This window comes from Bactrocera dorsalis, chromosome 2 (genome assembly GCF_023373825.1).
Source record: "Bactrocera dorsalis isolate Fly_Bdor chromosome 2, ASM2337382v1, whole genome shotgun sequence".
Classification (NCBI taxonomy): Eukaryota; Metazoa; Arthropoda; class Insecta; order Diptera; family Tephritidae; genus Bactrocera; species Bactrocera dorsalis.
The window spans coordinates 49,330,279-49,342,399 of NC_064304.1; the positions used below are offsets into that span (position 1 = coordinate 49,330,279).

The 12,121-nt window shown below is 32.8% G+C and overlaps 1 protein-coding gene across 1 annotated transcript; it reads left to right on the top strand.

Annotated features, from left to right (window-relative positions):
* Positions 1 to 479: 479 nt before the first annotated feature.
* On the top strand, positions 480 to 6,818 carry LOC125776101 (uncharacterized). The gene is made up of 2 exons (XM_049446986.1): positions 480 to 1,008; positions 6,534 to 6,818. Exons 1-2 carry the CDS (start codon positions 580 to 582, stop codon positions 6,816 to 6,818), a joined length of 714 nt encoding a protein of 237 aa, XP_049302943.1. The 5' UTR covers positions 480 to 579.
* Positions 6,819 to 12,121: the final 5,303 nt, after the last annotated feature.

Consider the following 12,121-nt stretch of genomic DNA (forward strand, 5'->3'; position numbering starts at 1 on the left):
ATGTTTTGGTCCTTATGTTTGACTATAATGATAACCCAAACATTATCGGGTAAACCCCACAGTCATGTTTGTTTGCATTCAATAGAAAATAAGATTACATTTTACAAATATTGTATTTCATAAGAAAATAAACAAAACAAAGAAATAGATTAAGAAAATTGTAATCACTTTAGTAGTTATATAAGCAGAACATAACTTGAAACATCAGAGAATAAAATATAATGTCATAGAAATAACATCATCGGCATTTTTATTCCTCCGCTCGAACATTACCTAAAACTGGCGCAGTCGGTAAAAACAAACTGCAAAGTTGAGCGATACTAAAAACTGAAGTTTTTAAGTTTCGTAAGCTTTAGCAACGGGAAGCAAATCTTAAGATTAGCTCCCATTTTAAAAAGATCTCTTATATATACAAATATATAAGTCGGTCGGCACAGATAGCCAAGTTTAAGAAATTTAAGTTTCTACACAAGTTATCTGGAACGTCGGAGAGCGACTCCGAGGACTACAATTTGTGAAGGCGAAGAATAGCTTCATTCCGCCCATCAACATTACCAGGAAGAGTGGGATTAAAGATTAATGCCCCACACACAGAAGACGCAGAAAGAGCGAAGTGCACCATACAAAGCAACAACAACAAGTTCAGTTGTAATAAAAGAGGATACATCAGCAATGAATCCAGGCGAGCAGCAACCACTTCAGATGACAGGATCGCAAATTTTGAAGGAAGCTTCAAGAATCATGGACTTTGACGGCAGAGATTTATCATCATTCATCAGGGAAGTTGACATGATCCTTCCTTTATTCAACCCCAACCCATCAATGTTGGAATTTGTAACGCAGCGACACGTCAAAACAAAAATTAAAGGAGAAGCAGCAAGTGTCATCCGGCCTTTGGGACCTACACCAACATGGCAGCAAATGAGAGAAGAACTCATAAAGAATTTTGGAGTAAAGGAGTCGTACCACACCCTTTACAATCAGGCGATTGTACTACGAAACTATAACGTAAGTCAATATTTCCAAAATTTAAAAGATATTTTATATAAACTAAATTTAAAACATGAATTCGATAGGATAAAGCCTATAGAATTTTCCCCAATTAACAACGAAAGTTTAATTCTAAAAACATTTTTAAATGGGATACACCCCAACTTAAGCAGTGTAGTGATTAGTAGAAATATAAGCACCATTAGAGAGGCTTTTAGCGTTCTTCAAGAGACAGGTTTGCTAATACAATTTGATAAAAGACAAAACAATTATAAAAGAAATAATTATAGAAATTTTTCAAATAGAAATTCTTTGTCTCACAATTTTGGCAATTTCAATAATAACCAGTATATGCAAAATTCCAATAATTTTCAATTTCGACAAAATCAGCCGAGAGAATTTCGTAACAATTCTAACCAAAATGACAATTATCAACAATTTAGCTTTGGACAAAGTAGGCAAAATAATTCACAACAATCTAGAAGATATAATTCAGTCCAAAGGAGACAAAACCCCCCCGAACCGATGGAAATAGATCACGTTCAAGAACAAGCAAATTTTCGGTTGCCAGCCCAAAACAATCGTTACCGATAATAGAAGTGACCATAAAAAATTCCAAAATTAAATGTCTTATTGACACAGGGTCTACAACATCATTATTGAAATATAATGTGTTAAAAGATTATGAATGCATTGAGCTTGATAAACCAATACACTTTAGCACCATTAAGGAAAATTTTTCCCTAAATAAAGAGTTAGTCACCCCAACCCCAAACGAATTCAATGAAAAAAGTTATATACATTGGAAACTAACCAACATAAAAAATAAAAACTTTGATGCAATAATAGGACAAAATATTTTAAAACCTATTAAAGCAATAATTAACTTAGAAAAGGAGTATGTAGAAATAAACGGCAATAAAATTAAATTTATAAACTCATGCCCTTACAATTACGAAGATAAAGGGTGATTTTTTAAGAGCTTGATAACTTTTTAAAAAAAAAAAACGCATAAAATTTGCAAAATCTCATCGGTTCTTTATTTGAAACGTTAGATTGGTTCATGACATTTACTTTTTGAAGATAATTTCATTTAAATGTTGACCGCGGCTGCGTCTTAGGTGGTCCATTCGGAAAGTCCAATTTTGGGCAACTTTTTCGAGCATTTCGGCCGGAATAGCCCGAATTTCTTCGGAAATGTTGTCTTCCAAAGCTGGAATAGTTGCTGGCTTATTTCTGTAGACTTTAGACTTGACGTAGCCCCACAAAAAATAGTCTAAAGGCGTTAAATCGCATGATCTTGGTGGCCAACTTACGGGTCCATTTCTTGAGATGAATTGTTGTCCGAAGTTTTCCCTCAAAATGGCCATAGAATCGCGAGCTGTGTGGCATGTAGCGCCATCTTGTTGAAACCACATGTCAACCAAGTTCAGTTCTTCCATTTTTGGCAACAAAAAGTTTGTTAGCATCGAACGATAGCGATCGCCATTCACCGTAACGTTGCGTCCAACAGCATCTTTGAAAAAATACGGTCCAATGATTCCACCAGCGTACAAACAACACCAAACAGTGCATTTTTCGGGATGCATGGGCAGTTCTTGAACGGCTTCTGGTTGCTCTTCACCCCAAATGCGGCAATTTTGCTTATTTACGTAGCCATTCAACCAGAAATGAGCCTCATCGCTGAACAAAATTTGTCGGACGTAAAGCGCGAAACACATTTCGAACCGAACACTGATTTTGGTAATAAAATTCAATGATTTGCAAGCGTTGCTCGTTAGTAAGTCTATTCATGATGAAATGTCAAAGCATACTGAGCATCTTTCTCTTTGACACCATGTCTGAAATCCCACGTGATCTGTCAAATACTAATGCATGAAAATCCTAACCTCAAAAAAATCACCCGTTACTTACAGAATGTAAAGAGAATTTGCTAGATATTTTATCAAATAGTGACATGAATGAAGAAGAAAAGCAAAAATTAGAATACATTCTAAAAGCAAATAGCGATTTATTTTTCCAAGAAGGTAAAAACCTTTCTCATACTCATGAAATTCAGCATGAAATAGTTACAAAAACAAGTAGACCAACTTATAATAAAATTTATAGATATCCCCAAATTCATGAAGAAGAAATTATTAGACAGATGAACGAGATGTTGCGCCAAGGTATAATTAAAGAAAGTAATTCCCCGTACAACTCGCCTCTTTGGATTGTACCGAAAAAGCAAGACAATTCAATGAAGAAAAAATGGAGAATAGTTATTGACTACAGGAAGCTAAACGAAGTCACTATAGATGACAAATTTCCAATACCCCATATAGAAACAATACTCAGCAAACTTGGAAGAGCTCAGTATTTTACAACATTAGATCTTGCAAAAGGCTTTCATCAAGTATTAATAAAAGAAGAAGATAGACCAAAAACAGCTTTCTCTACACCCCAAGGACACTTTGAATTTATAAGAATGCCTTTCGGACTAAAGAATGCACCAGCAACTTTCCAACGTTTAATGAATTCAGTTCTTAGGGAATATATCAACAAGATATGTGTAGTTTATTTAGACGACATCTTAATTTTTAGTTCAAGTATTGAAGAACATACCCAAAATATCACCAAAATATTTTCAGCATTAAGAAAACATAATTTAAAGATTCAGGTAGATAAATGCAAATTTTTCGCGAAAACAACTGAATTTCTAGGTCACACTTTAACAACAGAAGGGATACAACCAAATTTAAGCAAAATCGAAAACATACAAAAACTAAAGTTGCCTACTACATCAAAGCAAATTAAATCATTCCTAGGTATAACAGGTTATTATAGAAAATTTGTAAGAGATTACGCTAAAGTAGCACATGGTTTAACAAAATATTTAAAAAAGGATATTAAAATAAACACTCGCGATCCTCAGTACATATCATCCTTTGAAAAACTTAAAAATCTATTAGTAAGCCCACCAATATTGAAATATCCAGACTTTAACAAAAAATTTGGCATTTCAACTGATGCAAGTGACTTTGCAATTGGCGCAGTATTAACCCAGGACAGTCATCCTATAAGCTATGCTAGTCGAACACTTAACAAACACGAAAGAAGTTATTCCACTACAGAAAAAGAACTACTAGCTATTGTCTGGGCAGTGACATATAATAGACCATACATTTATGGCAGAGCATTCGATCTCTTAACCGATCACCAACCACTTAAGTGGCTCCAAATAAAAAACAAGGGAAAAGACATTAACCCAAGATTGCAAAGATGGTTAATTAAACTAGGTGAATACAATATTAATATAAATTACGTGAAAGGAAAGGAAAATAACGTAGCCGATTTTCTAAGTAGAATAGATAGTAACACAGGCGAGATTCATTCATTGGAAGAAGACAACATAAGCACAAATGCTACAATCCACTCTCAAGAGGAGGAACTAAATGATCATTTTCCAATTTTACACACTATTGTAAATCGCTTCAATACACAAATCATTTTAACAAACAAGAAAATTATGGAATCTGAAGAACTAGGCAACACGAAGAAAATTTTTATTAGCGCAGAAGATATAAAAAATAATAATTTCATAGATCTTTGTCGTAAGCACATAAATAGTGGAAAAGTAGGTATTTTTTCTTATTTAACCGATAATCAGTACAATATAGTTCAGCAAAAGCTTATTCAAATATTTAATAGACATGTTTTTTAGATGTGAATTCCATGCTAAAGATATGAAAAATGAAGAACAAGTTTATAAACAAATTGCTCAATATCATAAAAATGAAACAGGCCATGCAGGTATTAACGAAAATTATGAAAAATTGAAAAAACTAATATACTGGAAAAATTTGAAAGTTTTGATTCAAAAATATATAAATAATTGCGACGTTTGCAATAGAGCAAAATATGATAGAAAACCTTTAAAACCAAAATTTCAATTAACGAAAACACCATCAGATATAAATGAAATAGTTCACGCGGATATATAACGGGTGATTTTTTTGAGGTTAGGATTTTCATGCCTTAGTATTTGACAGATCACGTGGGATTTCAGACATGGTGTCAAAGAGAAAGATGCTCAGTATGCTTTGACATTTCATCATGAATAGACTTACTAACGAGCAACGCTTGCAAATCATTGAATTTTATTACCAAAATCAGTGTTCGGTTTTTTTTTTTTTTCGGACAAATTTTGTTCAGCGATGAGGCTCATTTCTGGTTGAATGGCTACGTAAATAAGCAAAATTGCCGCATTTGGGGTGAAGAGCAACCAGAAGCCGTTCAAGAACTGCCCATGCATCCCGAAAAATGCACTGTTTGGTGTGGTTTGTACGCTGGTGGAATCATTGGACCGTATTTTTTCAAAGATGCTGTTGGACGCAACGTTACGGTGAATGGCGATCGCTATCGTTCGATGCTAACAAACTTTTTGTTGCCAAAAATGGAAGAACTGAACTTGGTTGACATGTGGTTTCAACAAGATGGCGCTACATGCCACACAGCTCGCGATTCTATGGCCATTTTGAGGGAAAACTTCGGACAACAATTCATCTCAAGAAATGGACCCGTAAGTTGGCCACCAAGATCATGCGATTTAACGCCTTTAGACTATTTTTTGTGGGGCTACGTCAAGTCTAAAGTCTACAGAAATAAGCCAGCAACTATTCCAGCTTTGGAAGACAACATTTCCGAAGAAATTCGGGCTATTCCGGCCGAAATGCTCGAAAAAGTTGCCCAAAATTGGACTTTCCGAATGGACCACCTAAGACGCAGCCGCGGTCAACATTTAAATGAAATTATCTTCAAAAAGTAAATGTCATGAACCAATCTAACGTTTCAAATAAAGAACCGATGAGATTTTGCAAATTTTATGCGTTTTTTTTTTTAAAAAAAGTTATCAAGCTCTTAAAAAATCACCCTTTACATAAATAAAAAATGTTACTTCCTTACTTTTATAGACAAATTTGCGAAATTTGCTATAGCATTTCAGCTAGAAGATAGAAACAGTATAACTATTATAGAAAAGCTTAGATTATTCTTTTCTATCAAAGGTAGACCCAGAATGTTAATATTAGATAATGAATTCAACTCAATTAACATAAAAGATTTTTTTAGGAAAGAAGAAATAGAAGTTCATTTTACAAAACCAAACAGTCATACTGGGAATTCAGATATCGAAAGATTTCATAATACTCTATCCGAAAGAATTAGAGTCCTAGAAATTGAAAAACCAAGCCTTTCGACAGCGGAAAAAGTATTTCAAAGCATAGAATGGTATAACAAATCTTATCATTCTACAATTAAAGCCACACCTCTTGAGGTTATAAATGGAAAAACTGATAAGAATTTGATTAAAGACACTATTCAGAAGACTAAAGAAAAATGCATAGGAAAACTAAATAGAAATAGAGAAGAGTTTAATAACACTCAAAAAGAAGGTTACGTAAAAAATTATAAAGCAGTTCGGCACAAATACGAACCAAGGTATAGAAAATTACCATTAGATAATATTCACCCGACAAATATTAAACGTCCAAACAAATTTTTAGGTCAAATACATCTTCAAAATAACATTGATGATAGCAATTGTAATAATTAGCAATGCAGCCAAACTGGAAGTACATGAAATACATACCGACAATGGATACGCAGAAATTATCACCAACACTAAACAGATTGTTACATCATCTGACCTCGTAATTCACATAATTGACCCTCGCGAAATTCTTTACATACTAAATAATATAACAAAAATCTCGCAAACATATTCACATTTACATTACTACACCCTATCTAATGAAATTGAAATCTTGAGAGGTAAAATCAAACATTAATCCCAAGAAAAGAAGTTAGTAGAAAAAAGAGAGGGTTAATTAACGGTATAGGTTCTGTACATAAATTTCTATTTGGAACGATGGATGATGGAGATAGAATAGATATTGAAAATCACCTTAAGAAAGTAGATGAAAATTTACATAATTCAATTACAGCTCTCGACCACCAAATAAAAATTAATAATTTCTTTTCGAACACGTTTACAAAATTAAAACAAATTATTGAAGACGAAAGAAATAATTCTTTAGTGTATCAAGAGAGAACAGACAAAATATTGATTCTTCATGAACAAACAATAAAGATAAACATTCTCAAAGACGCAGTAAACCAGATTCAGGAAAACATTATTTCAGCAAAAAATGGTATTTTTCACCCAAGCATTTTAACAAATGAAGAAATTTATAATTACAACATAGACCTCAACAAACTTCAATATATAAAATTATGCGCCTTGGAATATAAAGAAAATTTGTTAATGTTCGTAGTCAAAATCCCAAAAGAATTTCAATCGGTACAATTAAAAACTATTATTCCTATACCAAACACAGCAGGTAAAGAAATAACAGCAGAAATCGAAAATGTTTTTGAATACAAAAATGTCACTTATAAATTCGAAGAAGCTAAAACACTCAATGAACTACAAATTTCTAAACATTGCATCTACTTATTAAATTGTGAACTTATCAAAAATAGCATTACAGAAATTTTACAAATTGATGAAGAAACTATTTTAATAAAAAATGCAAATGGCATAGAACTAAACCAGAACTGCGACAACAGAAAAATTAAGTTGAAAAACACTACATTGATTCATTATAATAACTGCACTATTAAGACCCTATACCAAACATTCTCAAATACTAAAATTTCATACACTCAGAGATTCTATTATCCAAACTATGATACTCACAATTTCACTAACAAAATTACAATTAACGGCCTTGTATTTAAAAACGAAGAAAATTTAAAAGAAATTAATGAATTAAAATATCACAAAAATATCTCTCATATTGGAATATCAATTTTAAGTATTATTGTGATTATAATAATAATTTTAATATCTTGTAAAATTAAAAAAATGAAAAACAATACTATTCAAACTCAGGAGAGTTTTCCATTAAGGGAGGGAGGAGTTATGTGTACACTATCATCCCAACCAGACACCACACAACAAAATATTATAAATTGGACAAAATAAAAGATTAAAGAAAAACAAGTAAACATTACAAAAAATATAAGATAACAAGTAGAGATAAAGAACATAATGCAAATGTATACAAACATGTTTTGGTCCTTATGTTTGACTATAATGATAACCCAAACATTATCGGGTAAACCCCACAGTCATGTTTGTTTGCATTCAATAGAAAATAAGATTACATTTTACAAATATTGTATTTCATAAGAAAATAAACAAAACAAAGAAATAAATTAAGAAAATTGTAATCACTTTAGTAGTTATATAAGCAGAACATAACTTGAAACATCAGAGAATAAAATATAATGTCATAGAAATAACATCATTGGCATTTTTATTCCTCCGCTCGAACAAACCTAAAACTCGCAATATACTAATCCATCAGTTGCATATAGGCGTGTAAACTCTGAAAGTAACAGCGTGTTCTGCTATCAGAATTAAAAAATTGGGAGGGTGGAGCCGGAAAGATGACATTGCGCCAGCCTAAATCAGCTAAATATTGTATTCTCTATATGTAAGATGTGAGTGACGTCAGTGAAAAAAGATATAGTAGGGGAGCAGGATACTACCTCTATCTATACCGACGGGTCGAAAATATATGACGGTGTAGGGGCGGGAGTGTATACTTCCAAGGATCTCGACACCTTTATTTCCATCCGCCTACCAAATTCAGGCATCTTCTAAGCGGAAGTATTAGGTTTAGAAAAGGCCTGTGTTCTATTGAATAACTACGGGAGGATACAGAAAGTAACTATAAATACGAACAACCGACACCACAGAATAATTGAAATTGAAAATTACTAATTTTTTGCTAACTTAAAAAATAAAATTAATAAAATAAAAAAATCTACATTTTATATCTTATGATTATTTGTGCTTAATAACAATTCATAAAAAACTTGTATTAATCATTTTAAAATTTTTAAGTAATGTTAAAATTTTAACTCCGTAGTTTCTTATAAGAAATACCGTTTTTATTTGCATTCATAAAATATCTGGGCCAAAGCAGCGAGTGGGAAGGGTTTCATAGTCATATATGAATATACCCCGGCAGAAAAACAAAAAGATTTGAAATCCGTTTTCCAATTTCTTAAAAACTTTGAAAAATAGATATCTTATGTAAAGTACGTTTAACCCTTAAAGGATTTTGAAAAAATTTCAATATGGCTGTTGCGCTAGTTTGAAAAGTGTAGCGTTTTTTCCAAAATTGTATTTATTTAATTTTATTAAAATTTCGCATACATTGAACGAAACTGTTTAAAGTTTACTGGAACGTCCAAGAATTGTCGCGATTAGGATCAGGAAAAAATTATTTCTGAATTTCATTAATATATCTCAAGTATTGACCGATATGGACGTTATTACGTAAATTATCGAAAACTATTATTCAACACAACCTTTTTGCGGGTTGTGAGCGTGATTATCTTCTAATTTCGCTCAATTTTACAGCGAGTACTATGAAACTATGTTAGTAATAGTAAAATTTAATTGAACCGATCATATTTTATGGGCAAACCCCATTGCCGAGCGGTCAATAGGCCAACTGCTGCAGTGAAAATTGAAAAAAGGAAGCTAGAGTAACGCGATAGCCAAAACATGGTGGATGTCAGAGGGGAAACCAACAAAAGCAATTTCTGTCAAAAAACAGGCTTACTATTCTAAAATAAAATAAATTCATTATCTCGAATTACTAATGCCAAAGCCTTTCAAAGCCATATTAAATTGCGTGCGCCACGCATGTTAACCCCCATGCAGTGCCACAGACGGTCCGCATGTTGCATGAGCATTCCACACATGGACATCGTTGTTGCAGCTAGAGTCGTCATATTGGTGGTCCCATTTGTTTTTTCTATATTTGAAGACGACTGTTGTTGTTGTTTCTTATGGAATCGTTGCTTTTGCTGCGTGTGCGTTTCATATTCATTAAACATCGCCAATGTAATGAAAACAAAGTGTCATGCAAATAAATGAAAGTTATGAAAAAAGCGCCGAAAGAAAGCTAAATCAACTACAAGCTTGGTTGGTGTATTAAAATGTATTTCATGCGACATGCGGACGCGTGCAGTAAATTTGCTACATTAGTCGCATTTGTCCGTTGCCTATCAGGAAAAAGCCGTTCGCCTATCAATGCATTGTCAGTCGTGGCGCAATGACAGACATGCAATATTAAATGGGAAGCAATTGTCGTTCCTCAAACTATATGAATACCGGCGTGGGGTATTAGATAGCGTATTACTTATTAATTTCGTACAGGCGCTTAATCATCAGTCCGAAGCTTTCAAATATTTAAAGAATTTTTTTCAAAGTGAAAGTGAAAATAAAAGCTGGTATCTTTATAAAAATCACTCAAACAAAAAAAAATGTAGATTGAGGAAATTTTCGGGAAGTTAGCAAATAGAAAACCCTGGAACAATTTAGTTGGTAATTATGACGAGCTGATCACTGGCATGACTACGAATTTCACCATTATCAAATGTAGAATGCTTTCAAATAAATACATGTCACATTCTCATTTAGATAAATTTAAAGATAATAAAATAGCTTATTCGAGAGGTCAAGGATAACAGTCACTTGTTTGTGTAAGCAAATAAACAAGTAAATATTTGCAAAGCTACCAAATCTTAAAAGGTGCATCCCTCTAAGGGATGGTCCTCCGCCTAACAGTCTACTATTTTTTCTTATTATCAGACAGAAAAATTTGTACCTCGCTTCCAACAACTTGAAAAAATTGTGTGGATTTTGCGTGCACCTAAATAATATTAGAGCTTAAAGCTTCATTATTTTAATAAAAAAAAAAATATACATATATATATAAAATATGGAGTTTTATAAGGCAATAAGAAAAAAATATTATAAATTTTGTATAAAATTTGAAGATGATGTGAGGAGAAAGAAAATATTGTAGAGTTTCTTGCATTGTTCGAGGACAGCGATGACATCAATTGTTAATTTATTAAGAGCCATTTAAAAATTTCTTCCACAAAGTGAAACGTCTGCAAAGGAACGAAAGGAAATTGTAAGTTACCTAATATCTCTTTATCAAGGTGCTTCATAGCCATACAAAGATTTTAGTTCATCGATGCACTCTTGTCGTGATAATTCACGTCGAAAGTTGTGAAAAATGATCGCTCGAAAAAGTTCACGTGTTAATTCCATTTTTATCAAGTAATACTGACAGTTCGCAAACTGGCACCATTTCATGTCACATCACCCTGCTTTCTAGAACGTAAAATAACGAGAAGGTGCAAAACCGAACTTTGTATGATGCTCGATTGGACGGCTAACAGAGCTAAAAACTCGATATCTGCTTCCTCCCTCCTTAAAAAATAACCTACATAATTCCGTTCTTCTCTATTCTACTAACCTGCTAAAATCACTTTGCGATAGAGATATCCTCCTCATTAAAAAAGAGTTCCTTAGAAAAAGATTCGGCTCGTTCAGTTTGTTTGGCTGCTATGAAGAATTTTTTCTGAGTTAACATTATTTTTCCTTAAGGGGGTATTCTGGTCTAGACGCATGAATTTTAGGCATTTTTAAACTAAGATATATTTTTTATTGATATTTTAAAAATATAAAAAAAAAATTGCAAGAAAAAAAACCAAAATTCGTCGAGATACGGGCCGGTGGAGTGGGGACTTCAAAAAAAAAAACGGTGCGTCCTAGTTGACGTGATTTCTAGATCTAAACACACAAAAAACAAGAATATTCTTTATTAGTATTCGGTATTGTCTTCATTCCTACCATGAGTACCTTTAGATTACTGGAACCACTATTCTGAAATGTAATTTTTGGTAGAGCATCCAACCTATTAGCAGGGTTCATTCTCTTTGTGATGACACTTTCAGTACCAGATTCCTTTGATGTCATTACCCTGACCGATCGATTTCTCTAATCGAGCGATATGATATATGCCTCAGGTGATCGGCTTTTTCGCGTAGCGTGAATGAAATGGTGCTGGAAAGAAAGAAAAATTTAAAATATGTACAAAATAATCTAGTTGTTGCATATATAGTATGTTATGGTATATCTTTGTTTTTATTCTTACTTTGATAGTGCTGATAAATTATGTATTTCCATTTTAAACGATTGTTCGTTTTAGTCAGA

What these genes read in the sequence shown, in the direction of transcription:
- LOC125776101 (XM_049446986.1), top strand. Translation starts at nt 580, where the DNA reads ATGCCCCACACACAGAAGACGCAGAAAGAGCGAAGTGCACCATACAAA. An exon ending in TTGTACTACGAAACTATAAC is followed by an intron (nt 1,009 to 6,533) that starts GTAAGTCAATAT and finishes ACAAATTTTTAG; the next exon opens with GTCAAATACATCTTCAAAAT.